Source organism: Poecile atricapillus, chromosome 1, assembly GCF_030490865.1.
Source record: "Poecile atricapillus isolate bPoeAtr1 chromosome 1, bPoeAtr1.hap1, whole genome shotgun sequence".
NCBI classification, from domain to species: domain Eukaryota; kingdom Metazoa; phylum Chordata; class Aves; order Passeriformes; family Paridae; genus Poecile; species Poecile atricapillus.
Genome location: NC_081249.1, coordinates 144129492 through 144156118, shown reverse-complemented (window position 1 = coordinate 144156118; position 26627 = coordinate 144129492). Strand labels below are relative to the sequence as shown.

Here is a 26627-nt window from a genome sequence, read left to right as displayed (position 1 = left end):
CAGCTGGTGCCTGAATAACTTCTTTTAGCTGGTACTGGTTGAGGACAAGAGAGTGTTGGGTAGGTAAAGGTTAGCAATTTGTTCACAGGATAGCACAGAGATGGCAATCACTCTCACTCAGGGAAATTGTGCATACATGTCTCAGCATGACACTGCTCCTGATGGCCCCACTCTGTGTCTTGTATCTCAGAAGCCACCCAGGGATTTTCACAGGATAGAGTCACTTTCTTTGTGCTTTGGATGGAGGGGGAAGTATTAAGGTGTAGAATGTCCTGCTTCTTGTGAAGCGCTACAGAGCTATGCCTCTTATGACAGAACCCTTTAATGCTCAATATTTGCCTGTATGAGGAGAAAGCTGCTATATCTCCAATAGCTAGAGCAACTCCACACATTCTTGTAGCAAAGAAAGGAAGAGTTTTACCTTTAGGTTCCTGCTCTTATTGTTGCTTTCCTCACTGCATTTTTTCTTCAGCAATTTCTTTTTCTCTGTTGTGATTTTTAAGCTTCTGTTGTAATTTTCTCCACATGTTTGTTCCTAATATACTTGTCTCACAATTTCATGTCAATTTTTGCCTTTCTCTGTCTCCTGATCCTCTCTTCTAATGCATCCTTTGTGTTCCATTGTAACCTGGAGACTGATTAAAGAAGTCTCTGAATCACTTTGGGATTTCAGCTTGATGTTTGCAAGAGATAGCAAGCATTTACCATTTTATTGCTGAGAGGGATGAGTCTGTCAGTGTATATGTGTGTGTACATGTGCAGGAGAAGTAAAGCTCAGCCTCTTTTTGAGGAAGACACTTCACTGAACAGTCCTTTTGCAGTTTTTCCCCAAGTTTTACTTTTCCACAAATCCATCTTAATCAGAGGGACTATTTTTAGTTCTTTTTAGTCCTAGAAAACAACTGAGTGTACAAGTACCACCAGGTCAAGTGACATCTTTTCATCTCCTGGGAGCAATAGAAGTGTGTTGTTCATCTTGTAATGGTAATAATAGTAATGCTCTTGGGAATAAATCAGTGTTTAAAACATTGTGTGCTGACATCTTTTGCATTCTATAGAAGACAGCACAGAAGAGCAGAGGAATTTTCCCAGGATATTTGAAACAACAAAGAAAGGGTGAACTGAAACACAGTTAAAAAAGCAAGGGAAGCTTTTCTAGTACCTTAGTTTGTGCCTGCAGCCCATCTTGGGCAATAGGAGATGTAAAAATTAATTTGACATTAGTACTTACTGTTGGAATTTTAGCATCTGTTTATACTCAGAAGTAAAGGCAGAAGTAAAGAAGTGAATAGCCCAGCAGAAATCATCATGCTGAATTTCCAGTGATGAGACAAAGCAGTAAGATTGCTCAAAAGTCAAACCTGCCTCTCTAATGACATAAAAGGCTACTGTTTATTAGAAACAAGATGGTAAAACCTTTATCCAGCAACTTGTAACCTTATCAAATGGAAAATTTAATTCTGTCACTGAGAGAAAATGGGAAGCAAAGCAAAAAGTGAAGAGGTTGAGTGGTAGCCTTTAATGTAACCTAGGTCTGAAAAAGTTCAGTGCAAATGTTGTGTTCATGCTGCCAGCTTGTGCTTCTGTAAAAGGATTTCTCGGTACCAGTCTGCTGATGCCTTGAAATATATATCCATCTTTTCTTGTTGACAAGATCATTGTACTAAGGGCTGCTAATAACATGCTTAATCTTTTTCAAAGAATGATTAGCTCAACCCTGTCAATTTGGTGATTAATAGAGAAAACATTTTGTTAAATTATAAATGTCGATATATTTTTTCTGCTGATTTTATTTCCTCTCATGTTGCATCTACCACCCACAAGCATTCTACTTGCGTACATTTCAGATGCTTTTTCCTTCCTTCAATTAAAATACATGCTGAGCCTTTGGCTGAAATTCTGCAGAACAGCTTTCTGGCTGAGCGAGATAACTCTGTGCTTGGTTCCTTGCCTGATTCAGTACCACATTGATCATAAGGGTGAAGCTTCTTTCTGGAGAGGATGAGTGCCCTTCTTGAAAGTTTATCTGCTAATTAGAAGAAAGTAAAAGGTTAGGTTTCAGGCCAGTTATCAGCAGGAAAAGATCTGATGAAAGAAGAGCGTCTCAGTGGGACTTCTTCCTTGGAAGAGAAGACCAGAGTACTAGGATTAATAGCTGCAATGCAGATGAGTTCTGGGCTGCTCCAGCAGGAGTGATGCTAATGCTTTCCATGCCCTTAGACTGCCTGTTACCTTCCTTGCATGTGCTTTCTTTTGAGATAGCAAAGATTTCTTAGCTCATCTCGTCCTGGTTTGGGGTAGTATCCTAGTAGCAAAGCTTTAACTTTCCTGTTTATATCTCTGGTCTCCTACCTTGTAAGATTCTTCCACATGCTGATGTGTCTCTTTCCTAGGGCAGCTCTTGTGATGTAAAGTACAAATGTCTTGTTTCTCAAATTCTTGTAGTCAAAGCACTTTACAAAGTTAAATTAGTAATTTCTTCCTTTAGTACTTGTATCTTTGAAATTCTTGTTCAGCTGTCCAGTTTCCCCACTGAGCTGTCTCTGGAAAGCTGTGCAAATTTTCAGCTGTTTTGATCTTTTCTTCCCAAACTGATCTCCTCAAGCCTTTAGGGAGGGATACTGAAGAGCAGCATCACAAACGCAACCAAAGCACAAATATTGTGCCGCTTTCAGCGTATCGAGGCTAAAATCTTACTGGGTTACGATAATTTGCTGGGACTCTTATGTTAATACTTTTCAATTTCATGTTCCCCCTAACACTCTCTTCTTGGATGCTGTTAGTTTGCTTTCTCAAAAGTAAAGCTAATAGTACTTTTTCTGCACTGGTTCTGATAATTTTGCCTTACTTCTGTTCAACTTCTAAATTAGCCTTGTCTGAATTTCATTACAGTGCTGTTTACTTCCTCTTCTTGCTCTCACAAAAGATGAAAATAGCTTTAAACCTTTGAGGTTTATGCATCAGACAACAGTCAGTTTGAAAATTGTTTTTATTTTACATAATCCTGTATTTGATACAGTCTTTAAGCCAAGTAGCTTGGCAAAGAAGGGATAGTATTTCCTTCATAGCTGCCCTGGAAGGTAAGATTGACATTTCTTTCTCCCCACACAAAGATGATGATCTACCTGTGAAGCCCAGGAAGGAGTGGATTCACATGGACAATGTAGAGTTTGAGAAGCTGGAATGGATGAAAGATTTGCCCTCACCTCGGCAGAGGAAAACCAAAAAGGTCTGAAAGCAGAAACTGATGCTTTGCATGTTTGTGTCTGTATAATGCTTCTCAGCAGTAACAGTTTTGAGGGCTTCAAAAACGAGTCCTCTGGCTACTCAGTCTGTGGGACTTCATCAGGTTAAAAGATTCCCCATTTCTTTTGACAGGATGGGATGATACAGGATCAGTTCAGTCTGTAGCACTCAAGAGAGCTAGGAAGTGAGAGTCTAGCCATTGTAATCTGGGATGAAACAGGTGTAAAACTGAGAAAAAAGGAAAGATAGGAGTATTTTTTTTTTTTAAGAGTTTGAGGCCTGAGGAATTTTTGAACTGTCATCTTCCAGCAGGTGATGTAACAAGTGTTATTTTAAGGGATGAATTGAGTGGACAGCAATAAAAATAATAGTTTTCTCCCTCCACCCTTTTGCTCTAGGGGATGCAAGCTCGATTCAGTTTAAAAGGAGAATTGATTCCTGCAGATGCTGATTTGCCAACACATCTAGGCTTGCACCACCATGGAGAAGAGGCAGAGGTAGGTGGGTGTAATATAATAGAAAAAGTACACACATTTCTGTTTCCTGTGTTCGATTTGGTAGGTTCTTTTTGTGTCAAGCTTTTTAGTGACCGAAAAACCCTTTAAAAAGTGCAGTAATTTTTCTTCAGAAACAAACTCCTGAAGACAAGTTGTGTCTGCATGCATGAACTCCCTTACTTCCTGAAAACCGTTGGTGCTTTTTCTCTTTAATGCTATTAAAGTTCTGTGGTGTTGGAAAAAGGTGCACATGCGTCCTTTGCATAAGAAAGTAAATTTTCTCCTGTGCCATCTAAGATTAGAAGTGCATCTGCAATTGCCACAAAGTGGCAAATAACGTTTTCTTGTAATTTATCTTGTTACACAGTATGTTACAGGTAATCTTATTTTCAGGGGCCTGTTTTCAGCCATAGCTGAGGGTGTTCTTGGTTTGTTTGTTTTCTTTCCCCCTGCCATTTAGAGAGCTGGTTATTCTCTGCAAGAGCTCTTTCATCTGTCTCGCAGCCAAGTGACACAGCAGAGGACACTGGCTCTACAGGTATTAGGTCGTATTGTTCAAAGGGTAAGTCACTCTATGGAAGTTCTCCCCATAATTCAAGTTTCTGGTGGATCAGGGCCCAGATTCTCTGGTAGTAGTTTGTTTTCTGCTGTTCAGTGAAGATGAGCGAAGTCACCAACAGGGCATTCTGTTCCGCTGAGGATCCTTATTTTTGGATAAGCTCAGTGTTAGGATATAACAAACTGAGATTTCTCTGGATGGTTGTTGAGTATTATTCTTTCAACAGGTTATTTCAAGTGCTGTTCAGCGGCAGTGGTGCAATTTCAGTTCTTGTTAATTTGGATGCAAGTTGATTTTTTTTTAATGTTACTTTTGTGACAAACCTATTCTTGGCATTGACCCTTCCACTCCTGTTGTCTGAGCCAGCTTCATGATGTGCATTTTCTGTAGGAGGTGAGAAAGAGCTAAGCCTACTCATAGAGCAATGTGCCAAGAGGAGAAAGCAAAATGAGTACTTCTGTGCACATTTCCACCTAACTTTTGGGGGAAGTGCTAACATTCCCCCTAATTGAACAGAGAAGAAGAAACATGGTGGTTTTGCGAAGGGTGATGGGGTAGAACAAGATGAAATAAAAAATGAGTGCAGACTTTAGAAAGAAGGATTTCTTGCACTAAGGAACTGTAGTTGTGTTCTTCTGTAGAATGAATGTAGGATAAAATAAAGGAAGAATAACCTCCACACAGTTTAGTAGTTTTACAGTAGAAGTGGAAAGAGGCAAAGATGCAAAATGTTGAGATGTGACAGCCCAGAGATATATCCAGCTGAGGTGAGACAGCCTTAACCCTGGCTCTGTCTGGCACTTTCCAGGCCAGGGCTGGAGAGTTTGCTTCCTCATTGAAGGGCAGCATTCTGCGTCTGCTGCTTGATGCTGGCTTTCTCTTCTTGCTGCGCTTCTCGCTGGATGATGCAGTGGAAAATGTCATGGCAGCATCTGTTGGTGCTCTGCGGGCTCTGCTGGTGTCACTTGATGATGAGGTAAGATAATCATTCTGGGCCTGGGTTTGATTTCATGCTAAGCTGCTTACAGGGATCAGAATGAGAAGACATGGTAAGTAGCTTGAACAAAGGTTTACTGGATTTATTAGCTTAATGGTGAATACAATGTCATTGCTGTGCTTTGAGACAGACAATGGAGTGTGTTATCCCTGTTTGAGAGATTCAGGTATCTTTTTTTCCTCTTGTTTGAATTAGCTCTGTCCTGTGATTAAATTCAGTTCATAGTCCTGAGTTTCTTCTTCTTTTGATACCTTTGCAATCTAGATCAGGCCACTACTAATGTAGAATTTATTTTTTTAATCTCTCCTTTTGTTTTTTTCTTATTTCATGGTTTTTCTGCTTCTTAATGGATTAAATATTCTCCTTGCTTTCCCTTATGCCTCATTATAATGCCGTTTTCTTTTTCTCTCATTGTCCATTTTCTGCTGTTCCCATGTGTTTTTGTAACACTGACACATACCTTATTTTGCCTGTTCATATGCTTATTTTCTCAGTGATGCTTTTTCACCTGTTAGAAGGTTGAGACTTTTTAGATTTTTAGGCCTACTAGTCAGCCTAGAGCAGCCAAATTATGATGTACTCCTGGTTGGGCAGGAGCAGTCAGTTTTAGGCAGAGCATGCTATAGACTGTGTTACAAGTTCCCTCCTTGAGAGCTGCTTTTCTGTTTGACTGCAAAGGGCCTGGTGATAGAAGAAATGGATTTTAAGTCCCCTGCAACTTCTACCAGGCCTGTAGAGCTATCCCTAGTGGGAGGCAAGAGAAATGAAGGAGTAGGTAGATTTCTCCACATTTTGCTACTTTTCTATCCATGAGCCTAATGGAGTTCTGCTAGATGAGTCCTGCCCACCCATTGTAGGTAATTAGTTCTGTGAATCAGCTTCTTGATGTACTTTTTCTCTCTTCTGGTGTTACTCTGCTTTATAAAGTCTGCAGTGCTCTGATTTTTCAGATGGAAGTTTATGGCGTGATGTCTTGTGTAAGCAGGGATTGCTGACTTTTGCTGCCAGAAGCAGCACTGTGAGTGCTGTGTCAGTATATTTTCTCACCCAAAGAGTCCTTCCTAGAGTATCATGTTGCTGAATTTCAGAAGGTCTCTGAGAAAGGGACAGGGTTGGAAGCCTGGCCTTCTGCTCCAGGATTTGTAGGACGAATAGGATTTATCCACACTATAAACACAGAAGATCAGCGCCCATAAAAATCATGCTGTCTGAAGGTTTTGTTCATCCTTCAATGGCTATGAGAAGGAGGCAACTTTCTTTTTGTTTTCTTTGATGACCCAGCTACTAAGTCTTAATACTTTTCATTCTGTTGGTGGAATGGTCCCAAACTCTGTATTCCAGATGGACTCATGGCTTCATCCCCTCAAGTCCGGCCTCTCCTGACCATGCCATTCACTGACCATCTTTAGTTCATATTGCATTGGGGTTTTTTTTTTAAATGTCTGATAATAGCTTGTGCTTCCTTGGTACTTGGCAGTTGAAATCTACTACTACTTTTCTGACTAATGTGATGTTTGTTTCTGGTTGTGGGTGCAGGAAATGGAAAATTATAGCAGTTATTAAGCAGTGCAAGCATTTGATTTGGCTGTCTTTCATATTCTAAAACATTTTGGGGGAAGTAGGTCTGTTATGGGAGCAATTCCCTCTCTGAAGAATTGAAGCTATTACCCTAGTTAAGCTATTACCCTAGAGCTTGAGAGTACCTGACACTGTCATCAGCTGTGAACAAAAAGAGGTTGTTCTATTTGCTTAAGCTGAGGGATGTTCAAACAAAAGTGAAGCAAGCATGAACAAATAGATTAAGCAGTCTTTATTTTATCATATCAATTTTTTCATGATCTTTCTGTGTTATTTGTGACCTAAGTTCCACACAGATCCAAAAATAGGAAGCCAGTAAATACCAAATTTCCATTTAATGCCTAGAGCCTTGGTGGTTGTTTTATTTATGTATTTACTTATTTATAATCCTAATTTTTTCCAGTTAAACTAAATTTCTGCTAGCTGGATAGTCAATTTAATTCACATCACAGTAATGTGATGTGAATGGTTTTTAATGGTTTTTCCAAGTCTGTGTGTGTGTCAGGCCAAAATAATTTCCCTGAAAAAGCTTGTTTAGGACAGCTTTTATTGTCTTCACGTTTTGTTGGGATTGTATAGGAATCAGTAAAGCATTCTGTATTCAAAAGCATCCTCAAAAAGTTTATGTCTTAGTCTTTTTGTCTTTCTTTATGAGAATTTTATTCCTATATGCTTTAACACTTCTTGCAGAAATATCTCGATTGGACTTTCTCATGGTACCAAGGGATGGCTGCATTCCCCTTTGTCCCTAACAATGAGGAGGAAGAAGAAGAGGAAGAGGAAGAGTTAAATGGAACAGAGAAATCTCAGGATAAAAAATTAAAGGATGAAAACAAGCCAGACCCAGATGTGGCCCGATATGATGTTGTAAAAGTAAGCACAGAGTTAGACCCAGAATCTTTTTAGGAAAATAGACTCAGCACAGTGCTTTGTGTGCCGTTGAAACATCCATCCTCCTGTGCTGGACAAGAACATTTTGAACAAGAATTAGAACTCTTTCCTGGCTGTTGGTTGTTGTGTTTCTGTCATATATTACCAGGAGGATAATTTTATTGATCTCTAAAAATGTTGAGACTTGATTTGTGTGATTTCAGTATCATTAATATCTCTTAGCTTTCTCTAGGGAATTCAACAACAAACACACTGATGACCTGATAAGACTTCTTGAAAAACTGCATACAGACATGACTTTTAGGCTCACTTACTTGAATGAAAAATGAGTAGATTCCAGCCATTACTAAAACGTGTATATGCACTTTTTAAAAGCTAAACAATATTACAGCTAGATAGTTCAGAACTAGTGGATTTGTACAGTGATACTCTTTTTTTATTTGACATAAGGTGGCTATTTACTGTTTCCCCAAATGTCATGTTTGCATTTCTCAGATTAAGGTTTTTACAATGTTCAGAAGAAATTCCTTCCACATTTTGAAGCTAATCCTATCTATATAGATATGAGATCTAAAAATAGGAAACTTTGTTATCTCAAACTCAGCCTTGGTGGAGGCAATGCACCCCTCTTGCCTGCTGCAATCCTTAAAACCTGTGATCACATCACTTAATCCTTGAGCTTGTGTTTGAACAGCACTTGGTCTAAAAGCATCATTGGGTGACTGAATTACTGTACTTGGGCATTTGGTCTCGTTTAGAGGCTTCATGATTGCAGATGTGTTCTGCTAGGTGTGTGGCACTGCTTAAAAAACATAACAAAAGAATGATAGCTAGACAGGAGATCAGTTTGTGATTCTGTAAACTGTGTCATGGTTCAGCATAATTCAGCTTGTTCTGAGTGGCCTGAACTCAGAAGGTATTTGGGATAAAATTCCCCTCTGTTCCCATTGTTGTGCAGTTCCATTTCACACTTGCTTATTGGCTCTTACAACCCAATTGTTCCACGCAATTGGAAAAGGAGTATTTAAACTAGCTGCTGAACTTGGTCAGACCTAGAACTACAACTTGCTTGGCTGCAAGTTTTTAAAAGTATCAGTAATATGAACTCAGGTATTACGGATTTGCCTTTTCCCAGAACCAGGAATGCATCACACTGTCATGTAAATTGATGATTTGTCTCCTGGCACCACCACAGATCATAAAAAAAAAAATATCACATCATCCCTATGGATCTCTTTTCTTACTGCAAAGTAGGAACTTATGTCTGTTTTCTGTTTTTGTCAACTTTCTCTGACATGACAGGTACTCTCAGACAGAGCGCTGCATTAGCTGGAGGTGGTGTCTAGCCAAAATTATTCAAGGACCACGAGAACCTTCTTCACCAGCAGTAGATTTTAACAGTCTTTTACAGGGAAGGTTATTTCCCTGTCACTTAGAGTTTTATACTCTGGAAAACACAAGTACCCAAACCCCTTCAGTGTTCTCATTCAGAACAGAACTAAAGTTGTTTCTGCTCTATTCAGATAACTCTTGCTCATTTGCCAATATACTTCAAATACACAGAAACTTGTTTCAGGATTGCTAACTTTAAAAGAGCCTCTGAAGAAGATGTAATCTCCTTTTGTCTTCTGGCAACTGAAGTACATAGAAAACTTGTTTATACCCTAACAGTTTTTTGGTTTGGTTTTTTTTTTTCATTTTTGACACCTTTCAGGGACTTTTGAAGACAAGGATCCAGCACCGGCTGAGGTACATCTTAGAGGTGGTACAACCCGTTCCAACAGTAGTCCTGGATGTACTGCACATCCTCACCCATATCGCAAGACACTCCTCTGAAGCGTGCAGCCAGGTAAATCTCCCACTGTTTAAGAGCTTGGGAACAATAGAGAAAGGTTTGGAAAGGTGAAGAAAGACCAGATGGAGTTAATGGCAAGGAGATCAGACAAACTTGTCTGTTCTGCATGTCTTCTGCTTGTCTGCATGACTGCATACCTTTAGTTATTTGTGCTCCCTGCTGTTTCTCTGCAGCTGCTTGACTGTCCTCGACTGATTGAGACCATTGTCAGGGAATTTCTCCCTACTCAGTGGGATCCCAAAGTGGCCGAACCAGGGTTTTTACTGACCAGTCTCCACGGAGTTGCTTGTGCCAGTGCTATGAAGTTCATCAGGGTGTTGGCATCTGGAGGCCGAAATGCAACAGCCAGGCTGGTGAGTGGTTCCTAGAAGAGCTTTTCTGATTGCAAAGGCCTTTGTTCTCTATGCCTTACTTTCTAAATAAAGAGAGAAAGCTAAATGGCGGTGACTGTGAGCTGAAGCTGAGGAAACCAGGATGAGGAAGGTGCATTAGTGTGTTTTGAAGGAATTGTTGACAGTGTCATAATAATGATGCTTTTCCTGCGTAATAGTAGATATGCTGTCTCAGGCTTTACTCTGCTTTTTTACGGTTTTTGTAGTGCACTCATGTGAAAGTCACAGAGCCCAGCAGGGTGATACTGACCAGGAGCAGAGCATGCATTGATGTGTGATGCTCTGTACACTCCCATGTTTCAGGGATAGGCAGCATAAGACTCTATAAACCAGAGGCATAATCACTATCTTTGTGTTCTACAGCCCTGGTTGAACTTTTCTGCCATTAGTTTGTCTTAATAACTGATAATTCATCAGTGTTTTCAACTCCTCTTAACTTCTAGACAGGTTTTTCACTTCAGAGGTAATTGCATTCCCTCATATAGGTTGTCATGCTGGTGCTATAAATGTTGAAATCTACCAAGAGCAGCACCCATTACAGTGTAAAGAGCATTACTTAGGCTTTTTGGTTTGCTATTGTTAACAGCACCTAACAAATTGCTACCCAGGAAATTGCTACTGTCAACAGAACATCAGTCTGTGCTGTAAAATATAGAGAACAATGGTGGATAGTGGGATATTTAAAGATTGTACATGGTACCAGGAACATAACAGGGTAAAATTCAGGTATTTTTCTACTTCAGGCTTTGTGAAGTCTAGGTATTTCAAGGCATGCAAAAATTGCTTAGAAGGTTCCTGACACTCAGGCTTTGCTGCTTGTACACTCTCATATGTTCTGTTACATGCGCTTAAACGTGGAAGTGGAAGATAATAAAAAACTAAATCAAAACCATCAATGTAGGAATTTATTTTAGCTAACAACAAAGTTCTTCCATCTTCCTCCTGGAAATAAATATGACTTTGTTCTCTGTTCTGTAGGAGAGGTGTCAGAATTTATAGTTTTGACTCATCAGCTCCTTTGCTTTCTTGCTGGTGTGCATTGATTTCCCTGCAAGATGTCTCTAAAGCATTTGAAATTTAAATTACCTATAATATGTCCTTGTGCTGTGAAAAAGACATTGTTGCCTCATTTGTTTAGACAGAGTACATAGAAGCTTTTGTATGTGTGGGAGAAGGAAAGAGAAGCTCTTTTTTATGGTTAAGTAAAAATACCCAGATGTAGGGGAGGACAAAAATTATTTCTAGAGAACTGAAAATGAGTCATGTCATGCTTAATTCAATACCAAAATAACCTCAGAACATTTCCAAGGCATCAGAATTCTATAACCTTATGAAAGTAATAGGCAGGAGGTACCCTTTGCATAAAATAAACGCTGAATTATAGAAAGACTTAGGTTGTAGAACGTCTGAAACACATCTAGTGTGACCTCCTTGAAAGAATGTCAGCATCAGTTCAGTACTTTTGTGGACATCTTTTTTCACAAAATGTATCTTTACTTGTAAGCTTGACTAAGAGAGTTGTATTTATGACTATTTAAAGAAGGATAATTATATATTTTTTTAAAAAAATCAGTTAAATCCTGCAGAGAGCGTCCAACACAGGAGTGTGTGTGGGGCAGACAAACCTCAATGAGAAATTATTTAGGTGTAGTTGGTGTGTGTTAGGAATGGATTAGGTACCCCATGGCATCCCTTCCACGAATACTTCTCTCTTAATAGCCATTGACCATTTAGCAATCCTTTGTAGTCTGCTCCTTAAGATTGCACAAAATAAAAGCAGATTTGAGCAGTGCAAGAAGAGTTCAGAGTGAGCTGAATTGAAATCTGCAGCTCTTTGTGCGTGTCAGAGCAATGGGGTAATGATGCGTGCCGCCAATGCCCCTTATCCCTTTGTCTTTTTTGTTCTTCATCCTTTTCTTTGTCCTTGGCTTGTTTTACAGCTTAACAAATTTGAAATGAAGAGTCGGTTAAGTCGCTTTATCGCTGAAGACCCTCTGGATCTGCCCCTGCCGAAGGAGGAGGCCGTGAGGCTGAGCACCGAAGCCTTCCGGCTGTGGGCTGTGGCTGCTGGCTACGGGCAGGCCTGCGACCTCTACAGGTACAGCTCGGGGCTGGAGACTTGGGGGTGCAGGGCACAACCCAGGCACAGACACTCTGTTCCAAAGGGGCAAATAGAGGGCTCTCCAGGATCAGTCTCTATTCCCTTCAGCATGTCCCAGCTCACTTTCTCTTGCCTCCTGCAGTGAAACTCAGTTTCTAAGGGTATTCATGCTGTGTATTGCCTTTTTCTGGTCGTTCACTGTCTCCTGTGTTTAAGCACTGCTATTTTGTTGTTTCTCCTTTACAGTGGGAGACCCCTGTAGCTTTTTAGGGCTGCATCTTTTTCCCCTTGAAGGGCTGAATAATCTGTGCTTGTATGACATCAAAACACGTGGTTTGCAGCACACCCAGGACTGAATCTGCTTGACCTAGGGGCAGTCTGTGGGCAGCAGTCACCACACTGAGTGGGGCAGACTAGTGCAGACAAACTGCACGATGCATTGACTTCCAGGTCAGGACAAGTTCTTGTGCTTGGCTGCCAAGGTCTGCACCTACCCTGCTGCCTACTGCACCTACCAAGGACTGACCTACCTCAAGCATTAAATCTGCCTGTTACTGCATTGAATTGGAAGAAGAGAGATGGGCTATGGACTTGCACTGAAGTGGGTAAAAGGGAGGCCAGAATTGAGTTTCAGAAGGGAGATTCTCATCCGCAGCAGCGTTTTGTGTTCTTTGGCACGATCTGATGTATGATTTTAAAAGAATAAAATCGGTATATACTATTTTAGCACTGTAAATAATGGTGAGGAAACAAACAGCAGAAGATTCCTTAAAGTTGCAAGACTATAAGTGTGTCTGAGAATCTGAGAACTATTCCTCAGCAAGAATAAAATCAAAGTAGTTTTTTCGAGAGATAATCAGGGTGCTTGGAGTCATAGTACTAGGTAGGTCCCATTCAGATCAAATTGGAATAGCCGTAGTCTTCCTTTGTCATCTTTTTTTTAATGTCAGTTTATTTTTGTTATTGTGGTGGTGGTGATGGTTCTCATAATCACATTTTAGCAATCTTTATAAATAAATTATTCGAGAGTGTTGAAGAGGATAAAGCCAGATTCTTCCAGTGGAAAGCAAAGAGCCAATCTGAAATACAGGAAATTCCACTGAAGTGTTTTTACTGTAATCTTTACTAACTTTACTGTAGAGGTGATCAAACACTGGAGCATTGTTGCACAGCAAGATATTAAACCCTCCATTCTTCAAGATATTCAAAATCTGACTGGACATATCCCTGTGCAGTTTTGTTCTTGCTAGCCTGTATTGAACAGGGAATTGAAGTACAAATGATCTCCAGAGACCCTTTCTAATCATATCTATTCTGTAATTCATACTACAGTGATCTCTACCCTGTGCTGGTGAGGATACTGCAGTCCCTGCCCGAGTTGCTCAGCACGAAGAGCCCTGTGGTTGAGTTGTCTGTACAGCGAGCTGCAGCAGTGGTTACTCTGTTGACACATGTGACACAAACAGCAGGATACACAGCAGAGCTGCAGGCCAAGTTAAGCAGGTAGGCTAAGTCACCATTCTGTGCATGTCAGTAGTTGGCATCCCATCTTCCCTTTCTTTATCTTGCAGATCTGACTGTTACTTTTTTTTCCACCCTCATTTTCAGTTGTTTATTCTCCTACATCTCCCTACATGTCCCTGCATGGTGGGGTGTATTCCTTCTGACACAGGATCAGAAGTATTGTCCGGTCTGACACCTGTATGCCAGATAGCATGGCCAGAGGCAGGGGTCAAAATCAACATTAAGCTAGGGGGCATAAAGAGCACTCTTAGCCAAATGTCCTGCTGAAAGGATCTAGGAAGCTGCTTTGAAGTTGTCTTGGGAGTAAAGAAAGTAAATGTCTTGAGGTTTAGAGGAAAGAACCTCTCTGCAGAAACCAAGATGGGTCAGGATTAAAGGTGGTTGGTTTTGATAGACATCAAAGCAGCAGGATTTGCTGCAGACACAGGTGCTTTTTCTGCTGGAAAGCAAGAAACTCTAACTAAAGCTGAGTACTGAAGTAGCATTTCTGGTAAAGCTAGAGCATAGCTCAGGGATAGAGTAGTGCAGGAGAAGAAATTTCAGCTTTTTAAAGTACATTCTATCTACATTTATCCTTTCTGCCTAAATTATTTGGTCTGGGTTGTAGGACTATGCAAAGACTTCCCCCCTAGTTATGCTGTTGGATATAATTTCCTAGACTACATCTTTCTATTAAAACTGATGATTTGGAGAGACAGTTGTTTGACATTTATTTGGTATCCTGTGTCATTCTTCCATTGTGTTTCAGCAATGAATCAGAAGATAGTGAACCAATTCCACCTCCTCCAGTAGCATGGAGTCAAGTGTCAGGCTTACAGCCCTTCCTTGAGAGAAGTCTGAAAAAAATCCTTCCTCAGATATCCCAGACAGAAACTTGGCAAATTCTCCAGCCTCTGACCACAGCTTGTGTGATCTTCTTGGGAGTTTATTACAGTGCTTACAGCCAACAGGTAAGGCCTGAATATACAGGCTGTTTTCTCATCTCACCAGCATCAGGTTGTGTTTTACCTCTGAAAACTGGATCTTACAGGCACTGCTGAAAAAGACAGAAGTTAAGGCATCTAGCTGAGCACTGGTTTTGTTACCACAGCTCGTATCTAGGCTGCATGACATTCAGGGTTACTTAAGTCTGCTAACCCTATGTGTTAGCAGTGCCAAATATCTGTCTTCCTTTTTTGTCCTTTCATCCTTTGGGGTCAGTCAAGGTGTGTGGTAGTGCTGTGATTGTTCTGATTTACTACAGAGCTCCAAGGCATGAAGCAAACACAATTTTATTTGGCAGTCATTTTTCTTAGTGGGATAAATCAAGTCATGCATTTTTGCATTTGCTTTGGTCTGAGAGCTTACATGTGGACACCTACATTGCAATCATCTGGGTGGAAGACTGAGCATTAAGGGTCATGCTGTGTGAACTTCGGATAGGAAATAATAAAGATAAATTTATTTGTTGCCCCACTGCCATTCAAGGTCAAATTCTGTAACACACAGTTGTAGTATGCGATCATCTTTTAAAGTGGGTTTTCTGAAGGTGACATGTCAGTGTGATGCTGTTGAAGAATAATGTCTTACACTTTAGCTACCTTAAAGATTCATGTTCTAAAGATAAATGCAATTTTCCTCTTTAATGCCCAACTGACATGTCTGAGTTCCAACTTGGGAGCGCTGTGTTGAAGGTGTGGGTGTAATTTAATGGCTGTAGTTATTCACACTAGGGCAACTCCTCTGAAACTTGCCAAAAGCAACTGAGTTTATTAGTTATGGCTGGGGTGGAAACTACCAGTATCTCTCAAAGATGTCTTGAGGGCCCTGAAGGTTGGTATACCTTTCACAGGCTGTGATTGTGTCCTGAGCATTAGAGAACTAGGACAGCCAAGGGGTTAATGCTCCTTTTTAACCTTTAAGTCCTTTAATTGTGCTGGGTTTTTGAATTTCCACTTAAAAAGAAGTTCAGTCATCTACCTGTAGTTAGCTGATTAAAAAAAAAATTGTGCATAGCATGTTTGAATAGGTTAGTGCAAAAAAAATCAACTTGTGTAGTAATTAGATTAGTGTATACTGGGACCTTCTTGGAATATTTCTGTTAGACTATTAAAAACTAAGGTTAACATCTTCACAAAGGTTTTACTGATTTCTGGAGGCAGATTTCACCTGGGGAAAAATCAGAATTTATGTAATGGAAATTAGTATTTCTGTATCCCAAAGCTGCATGCTAATGAAGATAAAAAGTGTTAAAATTTTTCAGCATATTCCTTCAACCTGGAATATTGCTTACTAGGGTCAGAAGAATTTGAATGATTCTCTAAAGCCCACAGTTCTTCCTCTGTGCAGTATTCATCCACAGTAATGCTTTGATGGGTATGTCAGTTGCACTTCATGCAGCTGAATTGTTTTGTTTTGTTTTTTTGGAGACCCTCATGGTGCCACTCAGATTTCTCAGGGTAGTTCTGATCACCTTTGTGTCATCTTCAATTTAAATAGAAACATGTAGATGGTGGGGGGAGTGGGGCTTAGCCAAGTTTTCAGTTATGGAATCTTGATTCCAAGGATCCCATAGCTTGCTTCCAGCCAATTAAGAATCTCTGGGATGCATTTTAATAGTAGAGTATGAGAACACCTTGAGGTGCCAGCTCTCAGCTTCCACACTATGAGCAGTGAGGCCAGCTCTAACCTAGAGCAATACCACTGTGTAGGTGATGGGGTCTGGCAAAAAGATAATAAGCACAGAGGAAGTAAATAAATCAGTCTGTCTTTTTCCTATCACTGGATATGGTCATTCATCTCTTTTTCTGTCATTCTCCATGTCTTCTACAGCCATCAGTCAATCCAGTTGACTGCTTAGAGGAACTGGAACATTTGACATCGGAGATGCTGCTTCCCCTTCTCAGCCAGCCAGCCATAGATGGCATGTGGGATTTGCTCAGGTAAAACCATTCCATTGCTGTTGCTATTGTCAGAAGCTAAGGGAGCCCCATTTCTATACTGTACTGTGTGACTGTGTGACAGCTCTCCCCCTTTTCTCTTTTCCCTGTGCAATATGCCCCAGGTATGGGAATTGGCATGCAGTAGGGCTGTGTCTACACCCTGCTTTGTCCTCTCCCCCTCACAGAAAAGGCATGATGGCTGCAGAGGTTTGCAGCTCCTCCTTTTCTACTGGTGCAGCTGCATCTCTGCTTTGCCATTTAGCTGGGGTTTTCATATCAATTTCAGATTATTTTAGTCACTCTTGGCTTTCTTGGGTCACATTCTTCTTTGGTTGCACTGGTTTAAAAAGAAAAAGCACAAGTAGCATTAGTTGAGTCCCTCTTACATGATGAGGTGAGTGTGTGTTCATGTACCATTCATGTGCTCTGTGTGGTGCTGCTTATGTAAAAGAATTTAACTAGATTCACATCTTTAAGCTCCTGCAGAGCTTCACTAGGGCTTTGAAAACCCCTGCAGAGAAGTGCAAGAACAGATACAAAACTGTTGTTCTAGACATTTGGATAAAATAAGCTCTGGCTCTGGGAACAGTTCAGCACTGCAGATATTCTGTCTTTCTGCTGTAGAGGGAGACTCCTTACTAGGCTGTGATTAATCTTCTGGAGTAGGGAATATAAAAGACCTGACTTGCAGTCAGAGAGGCATCCATCTGCCTCTGAGAACATCTGATAAAAAGGGCACTTGAAATTTTTGTTTTCAAGTGGTATTTGAATGGTCACCGAACAGTTTGGCCCGTGTTCTTTCATGACTCAAACTGTTATCTGAAGCTTTTGGCACCAAAGTTTCCAACACGAGAGCCCTCATTAGACCCTTTTCTGCCTGTCCTTGTGGTCTGAAGACAAAGGATTTGGTCAGGCTATAAAAGCTCGTCCACAAGAATTCTCACTGTTCTTAATACTGGCTGGTAAAAATCAGAGTCAGCTGATCTCTGTCTTAATATTTTTACAATTTTATCTAAACTTTCTGGGCAGTTTAGGTCCAGGAGTTGAGGATACTTCATGAGCCCCACATGTGTTTATACATCTCCTACATGTAATACCAGTGGAAAGAGCAATGAATTTAAGCAATTAGTTTTCTGCTAGAGTAATGGTGTGGATGTTTGGCAGGGTTTGCCCTATTATTTCATGACCATTGAGCAGCTTGCTTGTGGTCACTCTTCTTTGTGGTGGTCTTACCTATACAGACATGATGCATCTACTCTGGACCCTGCAAGCAGTGCTGGTGTGGGAGTTTGTAGTTTCCACCTGCAGAGAGCACACATGCCAAGAGTGATCTGCACAGTCATGTTCATGAACATTATTAAAGCTACCTCCTTTCTGAATGCAATTTAAAAATATGCATTTCATTAGTACGTAAAGGGCAACGTTTTTGCAATGTCAATTTTAGATATAATCTGGCTTTTTGGTTTTGCCTACAAGTTTTCTATTGAAATGTCTTGAGTGGGTGGGCAGCATTATTAGCCTGGTGTGCGTATGTATGTGGGGAACGGTGTATTTTTTTAAATCAAAGGTCCAATGCTTTCAAGTATTTGACATCAGAGCTGCGCCACTGCATCAGTATTTCTGCTCATCATGACCAATTTAGCTGAACAGTTCCTGACAGCTCACTGGCATTAGCTTGTATGGCAGTAGTGCATGGTGTACCAGTGGAGATACTGGCTTTTTGCTTTCACTGTCTTCAGGGCTTCCATTTTACTGCGATGTGTAGTACAGTTCAGATAGAGAGCAACATTTCAGCAAGACAATGCCTCAGCACTGTGAATGCTTTTGCCCTAACCCCTCTCTCTTTATTTGTTCATACAGGCCATGTTCTGCTTTGTGCAACCCTCTGTCCTGTTCATCGGCCCCAGAATCCGTCAGCAGCATTGCATCTCTGAGTTGCACTGGAGGCAAACCTCCTTTGAGCCTGCTTGGCTCCAAGTCACCTTTCCCCTTTCTCACTGCCCTCCTATTTCTCATCAATAACATCACTCACATTCACAAGGGCCTGACCAGCAAGGTGAGAATAAGTATTTTCACTGTAAATTTTAGGTGAATGATGATATACTTGTGAGGGAGGTTAGCATTTGTACTTTTCCCTGGCATAAAAGAGATGTTACAAGGACTGTTAAAATAAAATTGTTGTGCATTTTTGTTTTAAAAATATTAAAGTGTGTGTTGAATTAGCTGATTGGCTACTAATGGAAATATCTGGCCAGGTGAGGGAAAAACATTTTAAGCCACTTGCCAGATTTCTGCCTTACAGAATGCTATGGAAAATGTAGGCAGTGACTTTTGGTTATCTGTGATGGGGATGGTCATGATGGATGCAGGTGAGCCCTGAGAAAGAAAAATAGATATTTATAAGGCTATTCTTAAATATGGCTTTTGGAGTAGGCAGTAGGAATTCTCATGTGGGAGAAGGTAGGGGGTGGGCCTTGGAGACGGGTATGTTTTGCCTTCCTCCGAACACAAACTATCTTAATATTATTTGTCTTCACTTGTGATTCCTTTATAGTACAGCTCTGTGCTGGGCTTCAGAGGCTTGAAGGATTATCTGCATCAAAGCTGGCAGACTGGACCTCCCTCTGTGACTCCCTCATCTGCGTGGATCCTACGCCATGAATATCACCTGCAGTACTTTGTTTTAGCGTTGGCTCGGAGAATGGTATCATTATTAGTCTTTTCATTTCTTTCCCCCAAGAAACTGACTTCACTGGCAGCTGGCCTTCATGTCCCTGTTCTTTCAGACTTAGGTCTGGCCATTCTTCTGCTGGCTTTTATGACCCATTAGCAAATAACATCTTTCCAATTACTGATGCAGAGATTTAGTTCCAAAATACTTTAGATGGAAAAATTAGATCTTTGCCTTTCTTTGGGATAGAGTAAGAACAAAGTTTTCAGCTGTGTTGCTAAAAAAATATCCAACAATCTAAGGCAGTTAGGGGAAGCAGAATATCTCTTGGTATGGATGCTGACAGCCCTTGCAGTCTGCCTCAGTTATGCACTTCGCACAGAGATCTGTATCTTGTTTGACCCTCCCATCCTTCTTGATTGTCTTGTTGACAAATGATAGAGTGCTTTTATCTGTTGTTTTGTTTCCTGTACAGGCAGGCACTTGTCCGGATTACACCCAGCATGCCTCACTCCATCACTGTGTTGCCATGGCATTGCTAAGCCGTCTGTTGCCAGGGAGTGAGCATCTGGCTCATGAGGTCCTACTGGATCTTGCCTTTAATCCAGAGTTTCTTCCGTAAGCTTTGCATTTTTTCCTTTCTCTAGTCTGGTGTGTGGAAAACAAGGGGAAAATGGAAAAAGTGCATTGGCAGTGAAATTTTGTCATAATTGTTGGCCTTTAACAGGGCCGGTAGTTAAATTTTATTTACTCATTGGCATATGAGTATATGTATATGATGTACCGCTGTTGAGAAATGTGAGCAGTTTATTTTGATTTCCTCTGTGACAAGGCTTGTGTGATTCCTGATAGAACTGATCCTCCCTAAGGCCTAGCATCTTGCATCTTGAGAGTAAGGAGTCTAGAAAATAAATGAGAATTTGACATAGCCGGAAATCTCAATGAATCTTCCTCAAACCCTTATTAATCAAGTTTTTACACAAATATTTGTTGATTTGACAAATTCCATGTCTTCTTTACACTGGAATAAATCATGAGCATCTCAAATATGAATCCTCTCAAATATGGGCAAGAAGATGGTAGCAGTTTATCTTGTTCATCTCAATCTGTTTGAAATTAGGTATGGTGTATCTCTCTAGGCAGTTGAACCAAGGTGCTGTAAGGAGGTACTATGTATTTCAGAAAGAAGGAAAATTTGTTAGTGGATTTGTTTGTGTGGTAGTGGTCTGGTTTTTTTTGTTGGGTCAATAAAATGGTGAGTCTTTGGTCTGAGATTGTGGCATATGGATTTGACAAGCACCCTCCTCATGCACAGTTTCTGTCAGTCCATGTGGTTCCCCTGACCTTGCCACTGCCAGCTGCAAAGCTACTGTTTTGAGAATTGTGTTACTGGTTTGTGTAGACCTTATCTGATATGCAGTATTTCATCTCAGCCCTCTCATGTCTGTGTTGCTAAGTAGGCTGTCTCTCTGGACAAGGGGTTTCAGCCTCCCCACTAGACTGGCATTGTGTGAAGGGTTTCCTTGGCACTGCCTCAGTGTTGCTGACTCCAAAGGTGGTTCTGTGAATTTGCTGTAAATACCAATGTAGCTGATGCTTTACAGGCTGAATGATTTAGAAAGTGTTGAATACTCTGCATATACTACTCTTCCTGTTCCAGGAAGACTGTAGAGATTAATTTTTGTGATGTGTTGTTTGTTTGACATTTCAGGTTTTTGTTTCTTAAATTGTTGTTTGTCTTTACCTTACAGTGAAGGGAAAGCTGGTGGGCCAGAAGCAGCTGACTTCTCTGATATTCTTCATCTGGGTACCAGTGCCAAATTGGCACAGCCTGGCTCGGCAGCAGCATTTCTTCCCAAGGTTACTCGTGGTGCCCTGCTGAGAGAATCATACCAGAATCTGCCTTCCATTCGTTCCTGCTACCTCTCTCACTTTGTCCACTTGCAGCCCACCCTTACGCGTTCTCAGGTATTCTACCAAGGGCGGAATTACCTCATCCAGTCAATGCTGCTTCCTGAGGTCAAAGGGCCCATCCTGCCTTCAGACTGGCCGTTCTTTCCACTTATCAGCCTCTACAACAAAGTGACTAATGCAGAGACACGTGGGGCTGTACTGAACTCTCTCCCACTTGATCTCATCAACACTGTGACCTGGAACCTGCAGTGGGTCTTGTTGCTGGAAACCTGGCGTTCTAAAATCCTTCAGAGCATCCCGACTGCTGCCAAACTTGCACGGCTTATGTGTGTCTTCCTCACTGGCAGTGACCTCTTTCTAGAAGCACCAATTCACCGCTACACAGCTGCCCTTCTCTCTGTGTATTGCCAACCCAAGGCCCTGGACTCCCTGAACTTGGATGCTCCTCTCCCTGGTTTGGCATCCTTCCATGATCTCTATATAAGTCTCCTGGAGCAATTTGAGGGCGTCTCCTTTGGAGATCCACTCTTTGGAGTCTTTGTTCTTCTTCCTCTACAGAAGCGTTTCAGTGTTCATCTGCGTCTCTCTGTTTTTGGGGAGCACACAAATATCCTGCGGGCTCTGGGAGTGCCATTACAGCAGGTAATCCTGGCTTATGGTAATTTCCTGTCGCTATATATTTCTTGCTTGTGATTCTCCAACTTTGATTTATGTGTATATGTGGAGGGCAGGAGCTGTGAAATTGCTCACTCTTCAGTGGAAACTGTCTCAAACCTTACTTGGTTTAACCATTGAGAAGCTTCTAATTTATAGGTTGTATGTATGAAGGGCTGGTTGCACCCTATGTTCTGCTAGCAGCTACCTTTCCTTTACATAGGTATTTTCACACCTTGGTGAGAACTTTTTCCTTACCTATGTGTAGATAAAGTCATTTTCCCTCTCAAACATCTTTGCACGTATAGTTATACTGGAGTTGTGCTCTGCTGAGTAACAGCAAGAACGTTTGGTCTCTCAAGTGTAGGACTGTGTTTCTTTTGACTGAGTAGAGCACAAGAGATAAAATTCAGCAGTGCTGTCAAAAATACTCTGTCTTCTTACTTTATAAGCACTCATCTTGTCTGTGCCAAGGATCAGCTGCAGTGATAGGACCAGTAAAACATTTCTCCATAAAGCTCAAGAGGTCTTGGCAACACTGATCACATCAGTCAGGGTGGGCTGCAGCAGCTGTGCTGCAAATGGGGGTCGTGCCACTGGGGTACACCACGTTATAGGGGGGCATGCACAAGGAAGGGCACCCTAGAAGTCATGAACTTCCTCTCACTACTTAGACCCTGACAAAAATTGTAATGTTGCCTCTGGATGGGTTTGTTGCAGTTTCCTGTGCCTCTTGAGCGCTATGTTTCCCCTCCTGAGGATAACCTGAACCTCCTGCGACTCTACTTCCGAACGCTGGTCACTGGTGCGCTGCGCCACACCTGGTGCCCTGTTCTGTACGTGGTGGCTGTGGCTCACGTGAACAGTTTTATTTTCTCCCAAGAAAGCACAACACAGGTGGGTAATGGATAGCAGAGCTTCAGGGCTGCAGTATTTGAGTTTTGCATCTGCTCTCCCTGTGAGTCCAGTGTGGCTTGTGATGAATCACTGACCTTTGGGACTTGAAAACAAAGATTGTAAACAAATGTGTTGAGAACTGGTTAGCTGTTTAAAAGTCCACATACGAGGCAGCAGCTTTTGTTCATTATACCCTAATGCACTTGCATTAATGGTAGCCAGTCCTATCGAAATCTTTGAGGTCAGCGTTCTGTGGTGTGGGGGGAAGAAAAGCAGAAAGAGTAAGGAAGGTGATCAGGCAGAGAGAGCTTGTAATAGATTTGGCCTCTACCTTAGCAATCTGAATATGCAAAGTACTCTTTGACTTTGCTTAAGTAACCAAGCAGAAGCCCCCTATGGCCTTGAGGCCTCTGTCAGTGAATAGTTGTGCTAACCATGCTTCACCTCTGATCTGCAGTTCTACCTAAAGGTTGAGAAATCAGCTGAGATTCAGATCGGGAAAGGAGTAGGATTTAAGTGATAAGACATCTCAAGCACTTTCTGCTGGAACAAACTGCTCATCATTATAATGAATAAATCATCCTGGAGTGTTGTATGCCCCTGGGCAAAGGTATTACTTCACCATATTAAGGAAAGTATGTGTTTTGTTCCCAGGAGATAGATGCTGCTCGGAAAAGCATGCTGCGGAAGACGTGGCTGTTGGTGGATGAGGTAGGATTTGTAAGATTCAGCTTGTGCTGCTGGGAATTAAGTTTTCCATGCATGGTGCTCTCTCAGACTTGCATTTGACTTTTGAATTTTGTATTTAATTACCTTGCTAATTTGAGAATGAGAGGAGATTAGCAGCAAGATTTTGGCCTGCAATATCTCTAAATATGTTTAGGCAGTTCTTGTAGTAATTGACCTCAAAACACTGAGCCTTTTGGAACCTAGATGAATCTCCTGTACTGTATTTCCATGCCTCTTGTCCCAGCAGCATTATATCTGGATAGCTCGAGATGTTAGAGTAATGATTGTAGCACAACCATTACGTTAGTTATGAGTAGGTGGCCAGCAGTGATCCTAGTTGGATGCTTCCCCTGAAAAGAACAGGACAGATGTAAGGTTTCTCTTTTTTTTCAAGGAGCTTGCCAAAATGTATCCTTTGTGGGACAGAGCTGGGTCATTTGGCCCTCTGTGATTTGTGTCCAGGGTAAATTATTAGATGACACTCAAAAATCCATTGATTTTGAGTGATTGAAACCCAAAAATTGACTTTCTGGCAAGAAGTCATTGTGAGGGGCTGTTGAGGAGACAATGGAGTTGTGTTTAGAAGAGCAGTTCTCATGGGGAAAAAATGAATTTTTTTGGAAGAAATTTGCCTTTTATAGTTCTTCGATTGAAGGTGAGGTAATTAAATATCTTGGGTATGATGGAATTGTACTATTCGCAGATTTGCTGTGTTGTGTTGGAGACAGTAGAAAAGATTAGATACCTTTCTGTTTCTTTTTTCAGAACTTGAAAAAGCACCTGCTGTACTACAGACTGCTGAATGCAGAGAGTCCTCTGGGATTTGACCTTTATGAACAGCTCCCTCCCATGCGACTGAAGTACCTGCAGATAGTGACACAGAAAGAAATTACAGAGAATGCACCAGCATTAGACTCATAGCAAAGCACTTGTGCAAAGAAGAGGGCCAAGGTGAAGAGTGGAAAAGCTCAGTTTATACTTCACTGATGAAGTGAAGTGAAATTACTTGCAGTTCAAATGGTTTTAGTCTTACCTGGACACTCTTGGCATCTTTGCCTAGTGAAGCACTGATAGAATGCTCCTAGCCCTGCAGAGCAACATACATGTTGTCAGGATATGACAGCATGTATTTGTGTGGCCTCTCTGTGATGGGTGTTGGAGCATTTTCCTCCATTCTCCTTCAAGTTGTTCTGCTTCTTCCCAGAGGAGGTGAGAATGTGTCTGAAAGGCTCTGGACCGTTGAATAAACTGAAGGAACTGGAAAAGCTGTTTTGTCCAGTCAGGCTGGAAATTGGGTTCTCAAGATAATGTTTATTTTCCCCATATCCTTCCATTGCTTTTTTTGTATTTTGAATGGTCCTTTCCTCACACTCTATACCCTGCAAACAGAATGACAGTATGACAGAGAGGAATCTCATCCTGAGAGGTAGTTTTTAACATATACATACAAGCAGTTTCTCCAAGATAGTGTTTTGTGCATACACTCAGTAACACAGATGTATTGTGTTAAACCTTTAAGAAATATGAGTTCCTAGTGCAGTGGTACAAACACTGAATATCCTCCCTTGGCTGTCTTTTGGATGGTCTCTAAACTGCTTTCTTTTCTCCCTTAATTTGGTTACATGTATAACAAGATCAAAAATAATTTCTTTTCAGGTCAGAATGCATGGCAGTAACTACCCCTCATTAGAGGAAAAAAAAAATAGTATCTGCTTGTTTAATTAGAATATGTATTGGTTGCCCTCTGAGGAGAATGCAGTTTAAATTTTGACGTGGAGTTTCCTAGCTCAAACCTAATTTTAAAAATGTCTAATTTGATGTCTAATCCAAATTCTGAATTGCAGCCTCAGACACAAAGGCTGTGAATATAGATCCCTAAAAGGCTCATTCCAAGGGGCACATCAAGTCCAGAATTTTCTCTAGGTATATGATCTCACTGGATGTTTTCTTTATATTTTTACGTGGTCACTCTGGCAGGCTTTTCTTTGGAGAACTTGACTTTTATGAACAAAACTTTTTAAAGAGATTTCTGGTGTTTTTAGGAATGAATTGCTCTGGAGTTTGCAGGGTGATGCCTGGTCTGAGGAGTTCAGCCTCTGTTTTTACCTATCTAAGAGGCCAAGCTAGCTTCCCTCTGAAGAAACCACAACTGTAATTAACCTTGCTCCAGTGAATGTCCCAACAGGAGTGTGAATCAGTGTTAATAGGCCCACTTTTAATGTCTGCAATTGTTCATACAAGAAACAAATTCCGGACAGCAACTCAAAAGAATCAAAGAATCATTGAATTTGGAAAAAACCTTGTGTCCAACCATAATACAATATCTTTCTTTCACCTGACAGCCGTGTGTTGCTGCCCCCTCAAATGCCTGCAACGTAGGGCTTAGGGCATTTTTGACTGATGCTTTGTATTGGCAGTTTTCTAAGTGTTACAGTCCCCTTCCTTAGGTTGCCAGAAAATAGTCAGTTTCATCTTTCTTTCCCTTATTTTAGAGAGAAAATGAGCAAAAGTGGTATTTCCTCCCAATCTCTTTTTCTTTTCTTCCCTTTTGATCTGTGGTTTCCATCTGCAGCAGATCAATGTCATTTCAGATAACAAAAGCACAGCTAACAGGATTCTTTTTTATTGTTAATTACTTTAAAAGTATTTGATGTGGTTAAAAGTTTAATCAAAGTCATTTAAGTTTTAATCTGTCTAGATGGTGAGAACCCACAGTTGTCTTTCAGAGAATGAATGGTAAAATTTAAGGACTCCTAGCTGCCCATTTAAGAGCAGCCTTCAAGGAGTTTACCTTTTGCTTTTCAGTCCTCCAGTTATAGAATCTCTTCCAGTCCTTTTGGAATTCAAAGTTGAATTTTGTAATGTGTACAGGATGTAAATAAATATTTTGATAGCTCTGCAGGTGTTTTTTTGAACTATGAGAATGCTTTGTTTGAATCTTTCTTGAATTTGGATAGTTCTCTTGGCAGTTTATCAATATCTTGGGACAGCTGCTACCTTAAAGAATTCTGCTAAACTTTGGAGTTCTGTAAGAAAACCAAAAATTACATCCTGTTTGTGTGATGGGTCAGTAACACGGGGTACCAAATGCTGTGTGTAGATGGGGAAGGTGCAGGGTAGTATGTGATTTGACACATGCCCCAGGTGGGAAGACTGTCCACAGATGGAAATTATGATCAAGTATCAGCAGCAGAGAGAAAG

The 26627-nt window shown here is 41.0% G+C and overlaps 1 protein-coding gene across 2 annotated transcripts in view; it reads left to right on the top strand.

The window, feature by feature from the left end:
• RPAP1 (RNA polymerase II associated protein 1) overlaps positions 1 to 26327 on the top strand; it is a 47518-nt gene extending 21191 nt beyond the window's left edge. For both annotated transcript variants that reach the window (XM_058838034.1, XM_058838025.1), the window contains exons 8-25: positions 3114 to 3229; positions 3645 to 3743; positions 4204 to 4305; positions 5111 to 5278; positions 7568 to 7750; positions 9483 to 9617; positions 9797 to 9976; positions 11956 to 12113; positions 13449 to 13619; positions 14389 to 14590; positions 16452 to 16561; positions 18422 to 18617; positions 19116 to 19265; positions 19708 to 19850; positions 20984 to 21788; positions 22521 to 22697; positions 23352 to 23408; positions 24192 to 26327. In XM_058838034.1, coding sequence (XP_058694017.1) covers positions 3114 to 3229; positions 3645 to 3743; positions 4204 to 4305; positions 5111 to 5278; positions 7568 to 7750; positions 9483 to 9617; positions 9797 to 9976; positions 11956 to 12113; positions 13449 to 13619; positions 14389 to 14590; positions 16452 to 16561; positions 18422 to 18617; positions 19116 to 19265; positions 19708 to 19850; positions 20984 to 21788; positions 22521 to 22697; positions 23352 to 23408; positions 24192 to 24347 — 3308 coding nt within the window. In that variant the 3' untranslated portion in view covers positions 24348 to 26327. The remainder of the gene's footprint in view (positions 1 to 3113; positions 3230 to 3644; positions 3744 to 4203; positions 4306 to 5110; positions 5279 to 7567; positions 7751 to 9482; positions 9618 to 9796; positions 9977 to 11955; positions 12114 to 13448; positions 13620 to 14388; positions 14591 to 16451; positions 16562 to 18421; positions 18618 to 19115; positions 19266 to 19707; positions 19851 to 20983; positions 21789 to 22520; positions 22698 to 23351; positions 23409 to 24191) is intronic.
• Positions 26328 to 26627: the final 300 nt, after the last annotated feature.